This window comes from Lucilia cuprina, chromosome 5 (genome assembly GCF_022045245.1).
Source record: "Lucilia cuprina isolate Lc7/37 chromosome 5, ASM2204524v1, whole genome shotgun sequence".
Taxonomy (NCBI): domain Eukaryota; kingdom Metazoa; phylum Arthropoda; class Insecta; order Diptera; family Calliphoridae; genus Lucilia; species Lucilia cuprina.
The window spans coordinates 31,528,703-31,549,185 of record NC_060953.1 but is presented as its reverse complement, the minus strand read 5'-3'; the positions used below and the strand labels follow the sequence as shown (position 1 = coordinate 31,549,185).

General features: G+C 28.5%; 2 protein-coding genes across 4 annotated transcripts; one reads left to right on the top strand and one right to left on the bottom strand.

Moving 5' to 3' along the window:
* Positions 1-85: 85 nt before the first annotated feature.
* On the top strand, positions 86-8,600 carry LOC111690795. Its single transcript, XM_046953010.1, has 6 exons — positions 86-1,116; positions 1,965-2,906; positions 6,516-6,795; positions 7,283-7,398; positions 7,468-7,545; positions 7,607-8,600. Exons 2-6 carry the CDS (start codon positions 2,080-2,082, stop codon positions 7,665-7,667), a joined length of 1,362 nt encoding a protein of 453 aa, XP_046808966.1. The 5' UTR covers positions 86-1,116; positions 1,965-2,079; the 3' UTR covers positions 7,668-8,600.
* On the bottom strand, positions 7,787-16,007 carry LOC111690803 (H(+)/Cl(-) exchange transporter 5). 3 transcript variants are annotated; one of them, XM_023453369.2, is made up of 13 exons: positions 15,850-16,007; positions 15,345-15,470; positions 13,090-13,420; positions 11,696-11,722; positions 11,253-11,596; positions 10,552-11,184; positions 10,275-10,492; positions 10,005-10,216; positions 9,690-9,940; positions 9,519-9,619; positions 9,278-9,441; positions 9,007-9,220; positions 7,787-8,939 (listed from the first exon to the last, which is right to left on the bottom strand). In XM_023453369.2, the coding sequence occupies exons 2-13, from the start codon at positions 15,429-15,431 to the stop codon at positions 8,849-8,851; spliced, it is 2,673 nt and encodes an 890-aa protein (XP_023309137.1). In that variant the 5' UTR covers positions 15,432-15,470; positions 15,850-16,007; the 3' UTR covers positions 7,787-8,848. The 3 variants fall into 3 exon arrangements, with proteins under 3 accessions (XP_023309137.1, XP_046808963.1, XP_046808964.1); XM_046953007.1 differs by having other exon boundaries at positions 15,856-15,967; XM_046953008.1 differs by lacking the exon at positions 11,696-11,722.
* Between the last annotated feature and the right edge of the window lie 4,476 nt (positions 16,008-20,483).

Here is a 20,483-nt window from a genome sequence, read left to right as displayed (position 1 = left end):
AGGGTGTTAAGTGACGATTGACTTCCTCGTAGGACAAGCCCATGTTAAAATGGTCGGTCACCTGGGTAGTCAGATGGCTAGGGGCCAACACAAGTGGTAGGTTAAGTGGTCAGTTCGGGACTGTCCCGTCGAACTTCTGGGGCAGAAATTGTAAATTACTTTTTTAGGGCAGTGTCACACTTTCAATATATGTATATCGTGATATTTGCTGTTTTGTGATATGTATTGAACATGTAGCATGTAATATTGATGGATCGTGTTCCATATCACAGAAACCCCCAATATTTTGAAATCCAAAATTCGTATCAATATTTATAACGTGTGACACGTTTTGTAATATCAATCACGATACATTTGTAAAATTTGAAAAAATAATTAAATATAATAAATAAAAATTAATTACTGTTTTAAAAGTTGTTCAAAAATATAAAAGAAAATTACTTTTTTAATTCTCGTTATTTCGGGAATTTCGCGCCATTCTTTTTATCATCCGCTGATCCATATACCATAAAATATTGCAATTACTGACCTAAAAAATATTGAACATTTAGCATGCCCGAGATATTCATTATCCCATTAAAATTAGTCCTGATCCAAATTGATCAATATTAAACGTGTGCCAATGCCCTTTGGGTGATTGTGATATCGTATTTTAAATATTTTGTTTACAGTGAAATACATAATTTAGAAAATAGAATTATGTATTTGAAAAAAACTTCAAATCTAAAAATAATTTAAAATTGTTATCATACATATAAATCGAAAATATGTGTCTAGAATCTATTTTAGAGTAAATTTTTAAGATCCTTACGAAAATATTATAAATCCTGATCCAAATTGATCAATATTAAACGTGTGCCAGTGCCCTTTGGGTGATTGTGATATCGTATTTTAAATATTTTGTTTACAGTGAAATACATAATTTAGAAAATAGAATTATGTATTTGAAAAAAACTTCAAATCTAAAAATAATTTAAAATTGTTATTCATACATATAAATCGAAAATATGTGCCTAGAATCTATTTTAGAGTAAATTTTAAAGATCCTTACGAAAATATTATAAATGTAGGGTGAAACAATGTGTAACAAATTAATTCCCACAAATAACATTAAGGGTGAGTTTTTCTGATAAAGATAATCTTCATTCTTTGGTTAAAACTGGTTTAATATAGGTTTCGTGTTTTTCAGTTATCAGTAAAGTCATATATTATCTTAGTTTAACTGAGTGTAATTGGCCAATTAAACTCAAGTTATAAGAGAGAAAACACAATTAACAAAATCAATAAAACAATGATTTCGGAAGAACAAAAACATAATATTTTAAGTAAATTGCAATTTTCTGATTTGTTTTGTTTTATTTATTATTCCAAATTTTTATTTAACATTTTACCAAAATTTTCCATTTTACAAAAGTATTGTTTGCAAAAAACAGCTGTTCATTGTTTATGTTTTTGAGTGAAAATTTGGCAATACTAACAAAGTTAACTGAGCTTAAATCTTAAACTGAAAAACACAATTATCGGTTAAAATCCTCCTAAATTTGTTCCGAGTTTAATCTAACAGCAAGTTAAGCCTAGTTTAACTGATGAGTAAGAAACCCGCCCTAAGCCTCGTTAACTCCACTTACGGCTATCGTTTAACCGAAAGTTATTCTGTCGATTAAAATATTTTTTGTATGAAAACTGTAAATTTAACCTTCAATTAACGGGAAGATATACTGCCGGTTAAAATATCTTTTGTATTAAAACTGACAATTAGACATTGAGAAAATTGGAGCAAATTTTAATTATGTATCTTTAGTTTCTAAAAATATTGATTGTATTTGGTATATAACCAATTTTTTGTTAGATTAGTTTTGCCAAGTTTCAAGCTAGAAAATACAGTTATGAATAACATCAGTTTATTCATAAAAGTATTATCGTTTTTTGTGGTTACTAAAATTTAAAACAATTTCGTTTTTTAGGGTTGAATTATGTATGTATATTGTGCATACTGGTTTCTATAGCAACAGCGAATATTTATGGGTTTTCATTGTGATAAAAAAGAATAAAATAGTTAGTTTAATTCTATAAAATACTATGGATGAATTATCAGACTATACTTCGCCGGTTTTAGAATTTAAAGCTTCACATAGCACAGAACGGCAATTTAAACTAATCGACAGTGGTACTGCTACAGATCCATTGCCACCAAAAATTGATGCGTTCGTAGAAACTCAAACAAAATGTTCACAAGAAACGCAAACAGAAACGAACCAAGTATTAGCTAAAAGTGTAGATGAAAGAAAATTGGCTAATTGGTTACAAAAAATCTATCCAAATGTTGAGAAGGAATTGCTTAAAGGTTGTACACCTGCACTAGAATCGCAAACAAACGATTTATCCTCACATGACATAGTAATACAACCATACCAAAAAATATCTTTGCCCGCACTACAAAATTCTCAAGGCCTTGCTATTTGGTTGTCAGTATATACTAACAATGCTCCTGTCCTGGTAGTCACAACAGTTGCACCTCATGATGACTGGTGCGAACATGTTGATCAGTATTTAAAGCTTTTTGTACCAAAACGAGTTCCAAACGCTAACTTTGTAACGTACAATGAAGTTAAAAGTATACCGGTTAAATCCTGTCTAAAAAGTATGTGTACAAATCCTTTTAATAAAAATATTTTTGCCGGTTCCTCTTTTGACGGTGACATTTATGTCTGGCGATATGAACAACATCATCAAAATCGCCCCAACAATAGAAATAATATTGATATCAATGAAATGTATCACACGTCATTATATCATGGTTTTGCAGTAGCATTAGATTGGACCAGCGAAAATACCTTATTAACAGCTCATTCAAATGGATACGTTGTACAATGGCATCTTGGTAAAGAAATAATTAAGGAAGCAGAGTAAGTAGATTTTAATAACATAAATATACATTAGAGGTGCCCAAAAAATTAATATTGATATTTATGTGTGCCGGTGTACACAGGGAACATTTTTAATAAAAACTTTCGATTTTATGTGAGATAGAAAGAATCAAAATTATGTTTGTTTCCTAATGTGAACCGCCACTATCGGCTAAAAAAGTGTGTGTTCGTAAATGCACTGCAACAGCAATTAAACTTTTAAATACTAACAACATTATTTTCGATTCGTAATTTAGCTCTGGGTGGATGAGGATAGTCGTGCGTCGTTGCCATTATCGCTTAAGGGGAACCAGGCCGCCCTTTTTGCTTTGCCTTCGAAAGTTTTACGTTTCTAACCGCATTGGCCAAATGTGTGACGTCTAATAACTGTAACGAGTAACGTTTTTTTTAAGTGCATGTTGGCCATATGCATCGTGTTAACTTAAACTAAGTTTTAATTTTGATTATGATGAAGAACCAAAAAAATCAATTTGATATTCTGTCCAGTCTTAATTGAAAAATTGGTGTTGGTGTTATAATATTATAACACCAACACCAATTTTTCAATTAAGACTGGACAGAAAGATATCTTTCTGATTTGACGAAGATAATATAAGCAAACTTAAAAAACATACAAAGAAACATTACATATTTGGTACTGTTGTATTAACTCAATATTAAAAAGTGACCCTACTCAAACTTGGTCCTAGCAAAAATTGTCAAAAAAATTTTTTTAATTTTTTTTAATTAAAAATAATACTTTTTTGCTTAAAAGAAAAGCTAAGACAATTGCCTTTAGGAGCTAATCATATATTTAGTGGGATGCGAGTGGGATATATACAGAGCTGTGCAAAAATAGACTTATTTTTATTTCTTTAAAATATTTCATATCAAATGTTATGTGGAAGTTTTAATTACTTGGACGTTACACGATCAAGTTTTGCCTTTCAAATTTCATTATTTTACCAATACACTCACACATTTTAAAATTGAAACAAATTTGATTTTTAATTTTTCTTTCCATCTACTGTCTTAAATTTACAATCAATAAATTAATTTTTGATAATTTTTTATTTGTTCTGCTGAAAAAATTCTCTAGACTTCAAATTCTCTAGACATTCAAAACCAAAGTATAACAAGTAGTCCGACTCTTTGACAACAGTACCTAACTCTAAGCAAGTGTTAGTGAAAAAGTACATAACTCTAAATATGTGTTAGTAACAAAAATGTATATGTATTGGTGCATTACAAACACACAGAGTTTTATAAAAAAGTTACAATTTTAAATTTGTTCGAATTTTCAAAAAATATATTTTTTCCAGTTTAGGAAAATTAAACAAAATTTGGTATGAAAAGTGAGATAAAATTATATTAAAAAATTACAGATTTTTTGTGCACAACCGTATTTTCGCGTACAATCCCTAAAAGTGGCCAAAAAAGTAAGTTAAACATTTGAGGGTTTTGACAAGTTTAAATTTCTCACAAGAGAGTCGAATTCACACGACACTCGTAGATGTGAGAGAGTAATTTCCTGTATATGAGAGTCGGACTACTTGTTATACTTTGTTCAAAACAATATTGTAACTGCTACGTTATTTACTCAAAAACTACACTAAAATGTTTTTCCTAAAACTTTATGGAACGTAAAAATTATCTTAAAATAATTTTGTTCAAAATAGTACCTTTTAGAAATTTCTTCAAAAAATATTTTTTATTTCATTATTATTTTTATTCATATTAACGGAATTTAGAACCGAGGTGCTGATCATCTATATATATAAAAGAGTTGCGTTACTGACTGACTGATTCATCAAACTGCTGAACCTAGAATCATGAAATTTTGACAGTAGATGTGTTTTTGGTTATGTAGATCCACTAAGGAGGGATTTTTGGAAATTTGCACATTTATGGGTAAAAAGGAAAAAAACGGGTAAAACAGGGTTTCTTAATTATCTTACATAATATTAGTGATACAAGAAAGTTTTTAAATGCACCTGAATCTACTCTTAAAATGAGCAGATGGGTGTCTGGTACTTTTTTAAATTCGTACTTTTAAGTGGTTAAAATGTGTAACAAAGGTGATTTTGGTACCTTTTTTAGCCATTTATAACTTTTAAACTAATTAACATAATCAAATTTTTCTAAATATTTTGGATACATCTCTCAAAATTATGAGACACCTGTTTCGTACTTTTTTTTAAAATTAAGTCCTTTTTGGGTGTAAAAGGGAGAAAACTGTATTTATGGTACTTTTTTTTAGCACATTTAGAAAACTTTTTCGGTTTATTGAATTATTCATATTAAATTACGGACTAATTCTGTAATATTTATTGTAATAAAATTTAATTAAATTTGTAATAAAATTTAATTTAATTAAATTAAAAGTACCAAAAAGGGGAAAAACGGGAAATTTAATTATTTTCAAACTCATTGATCCAACTTTTATAAAATTTCAAAAAGTAGTTTATTTAATCACACAAAATAAGCTTTTGGTATATTATTTTGGAATTCGAGTACTAAGGCCTATATTCAAATTCGAGTAAATTGTTTGGTACCTTTTTTAAAGCACAATTTTTCTGGAATAAATGAATGCAGATTTGAATCGTTTGAGTTTTATCTGTGATATATATGTAGATTTAAATACGGAACATTTTGTAAACTTAATTCTCGAAAAAGTATACTTCTAAGCGAAAAGGGTAAACATTGTACTCTTTTTATTAGTATTTTCCACTTAGGTAAACTTTATTCCACTTTTGGTACTTTTTCTTTCTTCAAATGATACTCTATGTATGTTCTTTAATATGAACTGAAAACACATGATTATTAAACATACACGGTCCTCATTGAATAAGATCCTTTAAGAGACAACTTTTTAGTACTTTTTATCTCATAAATTGTACTTTTTTTAAATTTTCTAAATTTCCAGGGTATGCTAGTTGGTGTATAAAACGCATAGAATAATTCTCACTAAGAAGAACTACACGGTTTTCTTCAGCCGAGTTTTATTTTAAATGTTAAAAAATATGTTTTGTTGCAGTCGAATATAATTGTAAAAATGCGGTCGTTTGTTTTTAAAAATAAATATAAAATATATTTTTAATAGTCGTGTAAAATATTACTTTAATATATATTTAATAAATTCATAAATATTTATACAATTTACTAAAGGAAGTCTATAGGTATTTCGGTTTATATTGATCTTTATAAAATTTAGTTTACGACTTAAGTTTATTTATTGCTTATTTATGACTATTAATATTTATAAGATTAATATAAACATAAAAACAATTTTCTGAAATTTTCATTACATGGGCATTGGGTCAAATGTGGTCCGATTAAAAAAAACTTTACAGAACTATTTGTAGATCCTGCATAAATGAGGCGCTTATGAGTATTTAAGCGAGGAAATTTTCTTGGACCTTAATATTGATATATACCAAAATTTTCCCAGATATCTTTAAGCTTCTGATCTGTAATTTAAGATTAATCAACTCTGGAAGTGGTTCGATTATATTTATCCCTTATGTATATCCCTTAACACGAAATGACCCATATGTATATGTATGTTAATATAAAATTGTATTAAATTAATTGAAAAAATATTTTAAGATTTTTAGTGAAGGCACCTGCAAATGCATCGATCGAAATATGTACATTACTTGCTGTAAGTTTAAACAATTTTGTGGTTGGGACCAAAGATGGTTCTGTGTTATATTGTACGAGTTCGAGTTTGTCCACTCTGAAACGCCATTTGGAAATAGTGTCTTTAAAAAAGCATTTATTCATGACAACAACACTTTTAAAATCCCACATTAATGGGCACATATATGTGATAAGTTGTGATCTAAGTGGTCAAGTTTACTTTCACGATTTACGGAATGCTAAAGATGTAAGTATAAATAGACATCGTATTTATTGTCACCTAAAACGCAAACGGTCCTATCTGCAATGTCTAACGGTTTTTGTAGTAGGGCTTTTTATAGAAAAAGTCAATATGTTTTTGTGGACATTTATTTTGATACAAGATATAACCGTTTGCATTTTTAGTGACGATATTTATTTGTGTCCTTCAATTATTACAATATTATTACTGAGTATTTAATTTTGGACTGGAAACAGGAGGTTTAACTTAACTTTAAGTGACAATTTTCAGCTTAGCGATTAGTCAAAGTTAAAATTAAACTTAATTTAATTAATTTTTTTTTTCATAATGTATTGCGGATGTTCGATTAAAGAATCTAAAATATCTAAATCAAATGTTAGTTATTTTTTTCTTTTGACTACTAGATTATACATTACAGTAACTTTTAAAGATATAAAAATAAGAATTATTTTAATAAACTTATTCATAACTCACTGCATTTTATATTCGAAAGGATACTGAAACAACAGTTACACAAATACCTTTACCATTTACAAGTACCATTGCTTGTTCACGTGACGGAAGTTTTATTTATTCTCCTGGCGAAGATGGTTCTCTGGAGTGTTATAGGTGAATATTCAAGAAAAGAAAGAACAAACTTTTATGATTATATATACATATTTGAAAACAATTTTTCAGATTATATAATGGTTTACAAAATACTGTGAAGGGAGCATTAAAAGGCAAAGGGAATTTTATCAAGTCAAGCGACAATGGGTAAGAAAGCGATTAGAAAAAAATGTTAATATGAATAACGTTATGCTATTGTTTATTACAGATGTTGGCTAATCACTGGACTATACGAAAATGAGTTTCAAATATTCTCAATAGAAAACTGAAGTTTTACAGGCTTTAGTCATAATTAATTACAAAAAAAAATCTAAAACATATTGATAACTTATTTAAGTAACATTACCTTATAAAGCCGCCTTTAATAAAGCAGAGTCTTTGGAACATATATGATATATATAATATACTTTTTTATTTATTTTATTCTTGTTATTAAGACATACAAAAAAGAAATAATAAGTAACATATAAAAGTATAATTTACTATGGAATACACACACAATTATCATTCAATAAATCAATCATCTGATCATTCGACGTTTGGTTTTAAAATAAATATTTTATTGGTTAAGGATATACATATAGGTTTATTAATAATAGTATAACACCTAATAATATAAATCTTGGACATGAATTGACAAAAGTACCTAAATTTATGTACCAAATATTTCTATCTAATTTCTTATTATGTTTTACACAAATAGTTAGATATAAAATATATAAATAGTTTGGCATAGATTGTATTATTAGGTATTTTACTAGTATTTGTGGCCGACTTTAATACTTACGAAAAATATAACAAAATATTTTGTCCAGTTTTTCGATCTTTTTAAAAAAAGCAGCCTTTATGTTTAAATTTTATCGCATAAGAACAACACTAAAATGTTTTAAAAATGAACAAAGTCATTATTTAGAAAATTAAATTTGTAAAAAATATACAGTGATGTTTTTTAATGTAAAATATTTTAATGTGAATATAATTTAATTTGGAATTTTCTACTTTATTCTCTATACATCATTTTCTTATAATCATCATCATCATACTCATTTTCGTTATCATTTATATTAATATTAATACAATTAAATATATACTAATTACATAAATTACTAAAGTGTATAACATTTTGTATAAACCACAATTTTATGCGAAATAAAAAAAAGAAAGAAATAAAAATCAAACAATTATTTATGTACCGATGAAACTAAGCTCAGTTTGCAACCATCAATTCAATCAATTTGTCAATAATGTACAGCAATCGTACCATCTTGAAGCATTAAAATTTGTTTTCATAACGATATGATTGATATTTCTGTTTTGTTATGTTTTTCTTGATGATAAACCGAAGAGGGCAATTTTACATTATGATAGTAAATCTAGAAATTCTTTTTCTGTTCTAATTAACCACATCCGTTTTGGGTTTGTTTAAAATTTGTTTACAATAAGATTTCATTTAGTTGAATAAAACTGTGTTGGGATCTTCGTTATCCATCTGTTTGACATGCCTCAGTACATCCTTCTTTGTTATGACGCCCAACAAACGCCTGTATAAATATTACGTAATATTTTTACACATGTGCTAATATTAATAGAAATAAGAAAGCAACTTACCCGTTATGAGTTACAAGAGTTTGTCTCAAACCTAATTTACGGAACATATCGACAACAGTTTCCATAGGCGTTTGATCTGTTACTGTAATTGGAGCCATGTCCAATATCTTTTTCAACTTAAGTGGTGGAGGTCCTAGATTTTGCACAGGTGCAGTTGATGTAAATAATACTATGGATTGGCCATTTATGCCTTCAATAAAACGTTTTGCATTACCTACAAAAAATGTATAGTTTTTTAGTTTATTTTTCACAAACAGCAGGGTCTAGTTACCTAAAGCCAAATTTAAATCTCTGCGTAATACAAAACCAACGAGATATTGATTCTCTCTAGAAACAACTACAGGATAACCATTATGTTCTGTTTCTTTGAGCAATGTTTCAATATCATCTACCGTCATGGAATCTTGTGTTATAACGTTCAATGTTTCATTGCGTCTGAAAGTGAACAAAAGATGTTTATTTGAAAGTTTTTTAAAATATTTAAAGATTAAAAAAAGATAAAATATGCTTACTTCGGTTGCATAACATCTGCGGCTAGAGTTGTATGTGCAAATTCTTCTTTACTGTCAAGGAAAGGATAACCATTCAATGCAATATGTGCATCATAAATACCCTAAAAAGAAAAATAAATTAACTGAATTAGAAAGCGGACAGAATATTAATAAAATTTTATCATTATTAACCTGTCTGCCTAGAGCATCACCAACCCATTTGGAAGCCATGGCAGCTGCCATCAGTGGTACAATATAGCCAACTCCACCTGTCAATTCAAACATTATTACCACAAGAGATACAGTCATCCGTGTTACACCTCCTAAACAAGCTGCCGCTCCTACCATAGCATATAGACCAGGCGTAATGAGATTGTTACCCGTTACACATTCGCCCGTAAAGAACCAAACGTTTGGATAACTATAAGCGAATTGTTCAACGGCTAAAAAACGAAAAATAACATATTTAAGTAATAAGAACAATATAACATTTTGTAAATTACATACCAATACCCACAATTCTTCCCATAATTGCTCCCAATAACAGAGATGGTATAAACAGGCCAGCTGGAACTTTCATACCAAAGGTAAATACTGTCAAAGCCAATTTTAAGAAAAAGGCCAGAACCAATAAACCTATAGCACGGTACACCCCAGGGCCTAATTGTGTTACTTCTATTGAAGATGATGCATTGGTTATGTTCATACGCGTATAATCACTAGAAGGAAAATGTAATTTGAGAAAAGAAATAAAAAAACACTAGAGACTTATTATACCATAATGGATTCGAAATGTCTCCTGGTGAACATTGACTAAACAGTAAATAGATCAACTCATTCATATTCATGCGTGTAAATGGGTTGGGATAGCAAATTATGCCAGTTATTAAAGTAACAACCAAAACTTCTGTTACAGGATATTGACCTAATTTGCTGAATTTTCTAAAGCGACACCACCACAAATTCGCTTTAATAAATAACGTTCCAATAATGCCCTGTAATAAATACATATTAATAATAAATATGCACTTATGTACAATAGTTATTGACTTACCCCCATTATACCCAAAAAAACAAATGGAATCAATTCGAAGAATATCCAAGGCTGATTGTATTCCACAAAGAAGAGCACAGAATGTTCATTGCCAAATGGTGTGAGAGAACGAAGAACGAATGCAGCTATTAGAGCGCAAAAAAATGAACGCCACAATGTTTTTAGTGGAAAATAGTATGAAACCTCCTCCAATGAGAACAAAACTCCACCGATTGGTGCTCCAAAAGCTACAGACACACCAGCTGCCGCTGCTGCTGACAATATTTCACGTTTTTTAGCTTCATTACGACCATATTTTGGAAATAGATGTGAGAAGATATTGCCAATACAGCTTGCTATGTGAACCATAGGACCTTCCTTGCCCAAGGTTAAACCCGCCGAAACTGAGAGCATCAAACCAACTGACTTAATTAGCAACGTCCATTTACCCAAATAGCCTCTTATAATGAAACCCGAGAGAATTGTTTTTATTTCTGGTATACCAGAACCACATGCATACGGTGCAAACATACGCACCAATGATGCGCTGAGTGCAGCGAACAACAACGCCCAAAGTATAAACCAAATGTACGAGATAATATAAGCTCCTGTGCCTTCTCGGCTTAGGCCAAACACTTCTGGCCATGTTTTCCACTAAAGATATTTAAAATAAACATTAATCAAAATCATTCCGCGCCAAAGCAAATGGTAATATTTTTTACCGTTGAACAATTGCCCTCTTCGAAGACTGATTGTTTTGTAGGCCAACAACATTGCTCACGATTAAACCAAAAAGCTTGTGGACATATGCCATGTTTCAAATCGGACATCCAACTTGCTCCGATATCGACCATACCAGCCACACAACCCGCCGCTATACCAACCAACAAAACACACAACCAACCCGACCAAGCATCATGGGCACCCTTGACTAAATCCCACAGAGAATCTTGACGTTTCTTTACAATATAACGATGGCGCATACGATCCCTTGCGATATCACGCTGCCAATCTATCGTATGAAAATCTTCATATTGCCCAATTCCTGGTATATCATCATTTGGTTCTGCAATATTTTATAATTAAGAATGCAATTAAACATTTTAGGGAGTGAATAATTATTATTTACTTTTGAACATTTTTCAAATGAATTTCTTTGACATACCTGATGAACCATAGAACGACAAGCCGCCTAAAATAACACCAATAACATATAAATGAGAAAATGTTGAAGTTATGTGTTTAAAACCAGATTAGCTTAAAATATTAAATGTAATTAAACAAGTTCCTATTGCGTTAAATGTTTAAATTACTTTTAGTCAGTAATTATCTGTAGAAAACTCACAAATGGAAGAACTTTAGGATCATGAAGAACAACCTTAGAACGCAACATACCGGTAGTATTGATTTTTTAAAATATCACATTCGGATTCTAGATTTGTTTATTTTTTAGTTGTAAAATATTTTGTATTAATTTAATTTTATTCTAACAGTACCAAGAAATATAAAAAATATCTTTAAAATATTTTTTGAAAAAAATATGGAAAATTTAAATAGATTTGAAAGGATAAATATTTTAAAGACAACTTTGACAGATTTTTATCCTGACCGTATAAAATAAAAATATTACAAAATATTATCCAACTTATTTCGTTCGCTTGACGTCAAATTTGACATTGTTTGATCAGTAAAAGTATTTTTAAATATTTGTTGAAAATTCAACTTTTTAATATTTTTTAATTCCTTTTAAAAGGACACACGAAATGAAAAACTAAAAACACGCAATTTCTCCCTAAAATTTATATTATATTATGTATTCTTGCCTATCAATTTTTTCACTTTTTGTGGGATGGAATTTTATATATAATTATATAAAACAAGGCAAATATTTTTGTTTTTTATTTTAATTTGTTCTCTCTGTACTAAAGTAATTAAATTGGGAGAAAATTAATAATATACTAATTATAATGGATATCAAATAACAGATACGTATTTTTAGAAAATTTTCTAAATAATTTTGAAGAGTGTATATATTATGTGTTAAATTTTTTTTTAAATTGAAGATAGATAACAGTTTATAAGTAAATCACGAAATGTTATGAGAACCGTATGAAAATGTTGAAAAAATATACAACATAATACAAATACATATGTACATAGTAGATGCTTGTGTTTTTCAAATTAATGAATCACACCAAATACTCTTCTATGGATATTTTATGAAATTTGAATTGTCAATTCATTATTTATTTACCAATTTATCAATAAAGTGCAAATTACTATTTTAAACAAAATAATAGAAATTTAATAAAAGTAATTATGAAATTAGACCAGAATCAAACTACAGATTACATTATAATTAAGACAACATTGTAAACTCAATATTAATTCAACTTCATATACCCACAAGGTATTATTTTGTAGGATGTAAAATGTTAATTAAACGAATGTTCAGTTAAATAAGAGACATTCAAGACAGACACTTTTTAATAAAAAGATAAGCTATTGTTAAAAATAAAAAAATTGAAAATTCTGTATTAATATATCTTTTTCTCTTACCATCCATTGAATCTCCAAAAGCGCTGTGAGTTGGCACATGTTGATGTATGCGTTGATGCTGTTGACTACTGTTAGAATGATGTGGATGATGATGACTGTTATAATCTCCTCGTTCTCTCTCCATATCAGAATTATCTGCTGTACTACCACGACTATATGTATTAAAATGATGTGAACCTTCTCCAGGACTTGAGTGTGGTGTTATATCGATCATTTCATCATCGTCTGGCGTTGTTAAAGTTGTTGTTGCTGCTGTTCTGCTCGACGAAGATGGTGCCGCTAAAGGATGATCTTGATAGTCTGTTTCGTTGCCAGATGTATGACCGTTAGACTAGAAATATAAACATATACAATAATAATAGATAAACAAAGTTAAGCTGTGTATTGAAGCAAGATAAAGATATTTTCTTCTGTTATTTACACAGTTGATTAATTTAATTATTTAGCTAAAAGAATATTTGTGAGTGTGAAGGTGTATAGATAACAAATCTCTTATTTAGCATCGAGCAAAGTCTGACAAAATAACACTGACAGAAAACATGTATGTATATTCGGCTGTGCCAAATCTTATATACCTTTCACCATAGTGTATTTAAAATATATTAATGTTATTTTTCCGACTTTAGCATTATTAGCAAAACAAAAACAATACATAAAATTAAACAAGCAAAAAAAAAAACAAAATACACAACGAAATGAAACCAACCTACATTCAAATATACGAACAGAAACCACAAAAAAACAAAATACACAACGCATTGAAACCAACAGACATCCAAACATACGAAACAAAATACACAGCGAATTGAAACTAAATCATGCGCTTGTTTATTCGTTTGTGCTGATGTTTGTAACACCCAAAAATATTGGCTCTAGATCCATCTTAAAGTATTCCATTCGGCTCAGAATCACTTTCTGAGTCGATTTAGCTGTCTGTCTGTCCGTCGCAATTTTCAAGATAATTTGATGAAATTTGCACAGACTCTTTTCTTGATTCAAGGATAAACTCTATTGAAAATGGTTGAAATTGGTCCATTATTTCGCCTAGCCCATAATTACGTTAAATGTTCTATTATGTCAACAAGGGCGATAAATGACTACTAATTTTTACAGTGATCGGGCCTCATTTGACCCTATCCCCCATACAAACCCCGCTTTAGAAAATGTCTTGATCAAAATTCACTAATAAATTCTAATAAAACGATTAAAATCAACATAAATAACTTTGAAGTAGATGCAAATTCCTCTACCAAAATAATAAGGATAGGCACATATTTAAAAAAAATAGGTGTGTCTGTTTAAAAGGGGAGAAACTTGATTTTTTTGTAGAAAGAAAATATGTTATTCCATAAAATTATACACGTTACGAATAAATTTCACATTAAAATTTGTGAAATACGAGTGGGCATCTTAGGGGGTAGTCTTTATTGCAAATACACTTAAATTAAATTAGGACGTTAAGACACCTGAAATTTAAAAAAAAAAATTGTTTAAAAACACTTTGCAGGACGTGTTCAATTTGAATGGAAAATCACAGTGGATGTACATATGTGTAAAGAAGGATTTGTTGAAAAGTGTTATTATATCACATTGTGATATAGACTTCCATAATGTAGATTTCAACAAAACAGTGACTCCAAGAACTCATCGAATTTGAAAATTGCGTGATGTTAGATGCATAACCCGAAAATAAGAGTGCGAAATTTGGTCATCCTCTTATAAAATTGTACATATAACATTTAGAAAATTTATAAAGTCTACATATATGCACTATTATGAATACTGAATCACATATTTTACTCATATCTAGACTTGATCACACAAGCAAGCAAGTTATAAATGAAAAGCAGCAAGTTATAAATAAAAAATATACAAACTTATATACATATATGTTGGTACCTCCTGGAAAAGCATTCTGTATATTTTGAATAAAAATAATTGTAATTATTAGAACAAAAACTATTTATTATAGAAGATTACGCTTCTATTTAATTCTATCCAGTTTAGTTTATAAGATACTCTATAATCACAATAAGATAAATATTATGTTGCTGGAAATTACTGATTAGAATTTCATTATGTTTTTATTTTAAATATCACAACCAGGAGGCGTTTTTTAATTTTTTACAGCTAATAGAAATGTATTCAATCCTAGTAAGTTTTACTATTTTTTTTGCGTTTTAACTTGCAGTCACAATGTGTAATTAAATTATTTATGAAATAATGAAAAATAATAATAATTGCAAATTGTTTACCTTTTTCAATACTGACTGATACGCCGTTAAATAATTATTTCCCTCTGCCACAATTTCTCGAACCCCCTTTAAAGGAAACTTTTCCATAACGATTTTAAATCACAGCCTCTGACATTCACTGTACATCTATAAGAAAATGTGGGTGGAAAAAATATCCATAAGTACTATATCCATTCCCATTATTTAGTAAACTTATTTGTTTCACAAATTCATCCACAGTTTATTTTTTTATAAATATAAAAAAGCACTTTAAACTAATTAATTGAATTGATTGCTAAACAATGATGAAAAACTAAATCACAAAATGACGTTTGCTTTTTTTCTTTTTGGGATACAATTATTCGAATGCATTATGGTAGCGAACACACAAACACAAATTTTGATTTCATGGTGCAACAAAGAAAAGTACATTTTGCATTATTTTTTTTCATGAATTTGCTGAATATTTTAATGTTTAAAATTTAATCTTTAATTGCATATTTTAGAATCATGTTCATTTAATTACCCGTACTCATATTAAATTATTAAAATACTTTTAACAAAAGGCGTAATTTGTATTTTTTCTTTTTTTTTTTTGCACAAATTATTACATTTACTGAAAATTACAAATAGTGACGTGCTAAAACTTTTTTAATAGAACAAAAAGCAAAATCTGTCAAATGTACTAAAAACTAGTGGTGGAATTTTATCGAAAAAAGCTCAGAGAAGAACTGTCAAAGATATTTAAAGAATTTGAATCAAAACAAGTGTCATAATAATCAGGGATGGAAAATGCACATTCACTACGACACATTCGTAACATGTTTTGAAAGATCATCAGCTTCAGGCAAAGTAAATTAATAAAGTAGCGACATCTCTTGTTGTACAACAACATCTACAACAAACACATGTATTTTGTTTTTGGAATAATCCAGCAATGTGTCAAAATAAAATTTAAGAAAATTTCTTTTAACAACAAAGTGAACAAAACCTAAATATAAAATATTACTTTTAAGTTGAAAATATTAAGGATTTAATTATATTATTATATATTATAAAATTTATAACACTTTTAAACTACTTTAAAACCACTTTTAATTCATTTTTTCAACTTTTCACAAATTTTAACAAATAGCAAAACACAATTTAAAAATGGCGACATAAACAATGTTAACAATTTTCAAAACAAACTTTGACAACTAATATTATTTTTCTATAGAAACTATAGTTAAAAAAAATAGTCAGCTGTTCAAGTGATGCTACTTTATTAATTTACTTTGGCTTCAGGTTGTAGTGAATACAAGGTGACATCACTAGCCTAGCTGATTGATCATTGTTTACATTTTTTATACTTATTTTTTTATACTTGTATCTTTTCCATTCAAAATTTTGTATTTTTTTATAATATTTGTGTGTTACATTATTTTAACAAATTAAGTTGCCCAAACACATACAATACTTTGCGTCGAATTGCAACTGACAGTTTGTGTTTACTGTATGTGTTTAAATGAGAGCGGTCACAATCAAAACGTCCAACTTGTGCACAATATACAAAAGTTGATAAATATTTTGCGAAATAAAATTATATTTGTTCTCGAGATGCCTTGGATTTTTTACAAAATAAATTCAAAATTTTATCGAAGTTTTTCTCCGTTTCACGAAAATTTTATATATAAAAATGTAAACATTGACAGCTACGTAATCCAGGCGAATCAAGAAAAAATTATCAGCTGATTTAATAACACTACCTTGTATGAATTCGTCTTGCTTAACAAGGTACCAGCCAAGGCAAATTCATATAAGGTGGTGTTATTAAATCAGCTGATAATATTTTTTAATTTGCTTGGTTTACGTATCTGTCAAAATTTGTTATTGTTTACATATTCATATTTAAAAATTTCCGTTAAACGAAGAAAAACTTCGCTAAAATTTTGAATTTATTTTGTAAAAAATATAAAAATACAAAGCATCCTGTAAACGAATATACATTTATTTAAATAATGGCATAATTGGTATCATGATTTAAAAATATAGAAGGTTGTTTCAATATGAATTTGTTGACAAGAAAGGAGATGTTTGAAGTTTATTATTTGTGTAAATATTCAAAAGAGCGTTGCCATATTAAGAAAAAGTGTAAAATACATTGAGAAATTTTTAAACACATATGTGTAATTCATAAATGATGTACAACGATATATATAAGTGGCTGTTGAATTTGAATCTTATTTGCAATGCGTTCTTTTTAAATCAAAATGTAATTAAGCTTTAGTGGAATTAATAATGATTTTTATTATGTTTTACTTACTTAACTTTATCTCAATAATTATAATCAATTAAGTAAAAAAAATGTTGTTAATTATGTTATAACTTTTTTCATTTTTTTGGTTACATTTATAAATTTATTTTGTTTTAAATCGTATGCCATAAAATAATAAAGAGGTATTTTTAAGTATATAAGTAGGTATTTTTAAAACGGATATGACGGTATAAACATATTCCGCGGCCTTTTGTAATGGAGGCTAGGTAAAGGCATCAACCGAAATTTTCATTTATAACACAAAACATATCTTATCAGTAGAGAATATTCAAGCAATAGAGAATATTTACCCTAGCTCTTTCTGTTCGGACTATATCGTGCTTTCAACAGACAGACAGATGGACGGACATAGATAGATCATCTTAGATTTAATAAAGACCCAGTTTAATATTCGTCTGGGCTAAATCGTATATGTCTTTTTTTAATTTTAAGGATTAATTAGGGACCTTAGTTCCTTCCGTTAGACCTTTTAAAAAAAAATCATTTGTTTAAAAAACACAAAATAATAATTACCTTGGGCGTTTCTATTGACGCGAACATTCTTCTCATTATTTTTTAAATCTTGTCTGGAAAAATGTAGGGAACATACTAAAGGTTCACCTGGCAAATCGTCTTCTTCGATATTGCACATCTTTCAAATGGAAATATTACGAATAAACTTCAACCAAAAATCTAACATACGTACCTTTAGCCATTCTTTGCGTATATACGGTATAGTAGGTATTTTAAAGAAATGTATATTTGAAACGCTTGAATGGTGTTTCTTGCTTTCGCATTTCAGAAAAAGACAGCTCATTTTTATAAAAATATTTTTTTGTTGTGTTAAAATTTTTTTTATTTGAATTAAAATATTTGTTATTTATTTTAAGTTTGAATATTTAAAATGAAATGTGGGATTAATATTCATGAATATGGTAGCTTTATTTTATACATAAACTTCAAATCGCCTTTCTTGTCAGATGGTTAATCAGACTGACATTAAGGCAAATTGAAACTACCTTCTAATATATTTATACCATGATTGGTATGTATACAAATATTTATTTTTAATAAATGTTACCATATTAAACAATATTGTTTTATATTTTATATTGAAATTTATTTTTTATAAACAAATAACGAAAAACGGTGCCACACATGTAGTAGGGGAAATCATTTTTAGGTAATTAGAAATAAAAAATGCGTGTAACTTTTAATTTAATAATTTAAAATTATGTGCACTAACGATAAAAAACGGTCCAGCTCATAAACGAAACATACTAAACCCAACAAGATCTTGTTGAATTTTATCTTAATACCATGATTTATTGGAATTAAACCCCGAAATAACATCTTGCAGTTGTTTACGTTGTTTTTTTTTTCAAACAAATGACACACGAAGGAATTATATTTTTAGGGAGAATGTCCCGCACTACTTACAAGCAAACTTAAAAGCGAGATCCGTCAGCAAGGACTTTTTAAAATTTTTATTATTTTCTTTGCTATTCGAATTTTATGTTGATTAATATTTTAATTTAGTTTGAAAAATATATTCCATTTTATATTTTTAAATTAAAAAAAAAACGTTTTGTATAACAAAGCCCGTATGAGGTATTTACCCGGCCGGCTGCTGCTAATATATGGCCAAATATTGAATATTACTCCGCCGGAGTAGAATTATCCATAGAATATTGTTTATATATTATTTTTACAAAAAAAAAAAAAAATTAAATTTTACTTAATTGCAGGCACTCACTTAAATTTTGCAAATTAATCTGCCAGAATGAAAAGTTTTGTTTGAAAAAAACTATATTTAATTCGGAATATATTTTTATCAGAAATATCTTTATCTAATATAAAAATTATACAAACATTTTTCATGAAATAAATTCGCAGTACTTAGACCTGGTTCACACTAGGAAACTTTTGTTGAGAAACTTTTGATTTTGTGTGTGAGAGAAAGAGATGATTGATATTTCTTTCTCTTTCTTTCACACACAAAAATCAAAAGTTTCCTAGTGTGAACCATGTCTTATGGTTTTTGACATTTACGTAAACAAAATGCAAAAACAAATTACAAATTAAATGTTGTTGTTGCAGAACTGCCACTACCTTATCTGAATTCGCCTTATCACGATTGTCAAATTTTTATACTTTTTCTTGTATAACTATGTTTAATATATTCGTATCTCTACAATAAGCTGCAAAACTAAGTTCTATACTCGACCCTCATTATATAGGGCCCCCTTCAAAATTTAACTTAAATGTCCACAGTTTTATTTAACAATAAATGGCTAAAGTATATCCAAAACAAGGTACAATTCAACTTAAATGTTTTATTATGAAAACTAAATCACATTTTATTTTTGTAACAGGTGTATGGTATAATAAGGTCGACCTCGCCCGACTATAATTTCTACTTGTTTTTATATGGAGTTTGACAAACGTGCGGTTTATACTTTGTTACAAAGTATAACCATGTTTCCATGAATAGTTGTATTACTTAATTCGGTCTCTGAATGACGATAGCCAATTAATACCCCGTTCACATTATGCAATTATTTTAATTCACGCTTTCATTCATCATTAAACTCCCAATTACGTACAGGATTACGTTGCAAGACGAACCTTCAGCTTTATTAAATTATGAGGTTTAATGCGCTTGTCCGTTAATTTCGGAGCACATCGAATAGGTAAATTGGAGTCAGTATAATAAAACAAGTAGGAAAGTATAGTCGGGCATGGCCGACCATATGATACCCTACACCATGAGTATATTTTTACAATTTTTACTTTTATAAATTTTTTTTTTTTTTTTTGTAAAGAAACTTTTATGTTGAATATTACCATAATTCCAAAATATT

Coding starts and splice junctions, on each gene's coding strand:
- LOC111690795 (XM_046953010.1), top strand. CDS start 2,080: ATGGATGAATTATCAGACTATACTTCGCCGGTTTTAGAATTTAAAGCT. Junction 6,796..7,282: donor ATTTACGGAATGCTAAAGAT/GTAAGTATAAAT, acceptor TATATTCGAAAG/GATACTGAAACAACAGTTAC. Junction 7,399..7,467: donor GGTTCTCTGGAGTGTTATAG/GTGAATATTCAA, acceptor ACAATTTTTCAG/ATTATATAATGGTTTACAAA.
- LOC111690803 (XM_023453369.2), bottom strand. CDS start 15,431: ATGGAAAAGTTTCCTTTAAAGGGGGTTCGAGAAATTGTGGCAGAGGGA. Junction 11,185..11,252: donor AAGAGGGCAATTGTTCAACG/GTAAAAAATATT, acceptor AAATATCTTTAG/TGGAAAACATGGCCAGAAGT. Junction 10,217..10,274: donor GACATTTCGAATCCATTATG/GTATAATAAGTC, acceptor TTTTCCTTCTAG/TGATTATACGCGTATGAACA.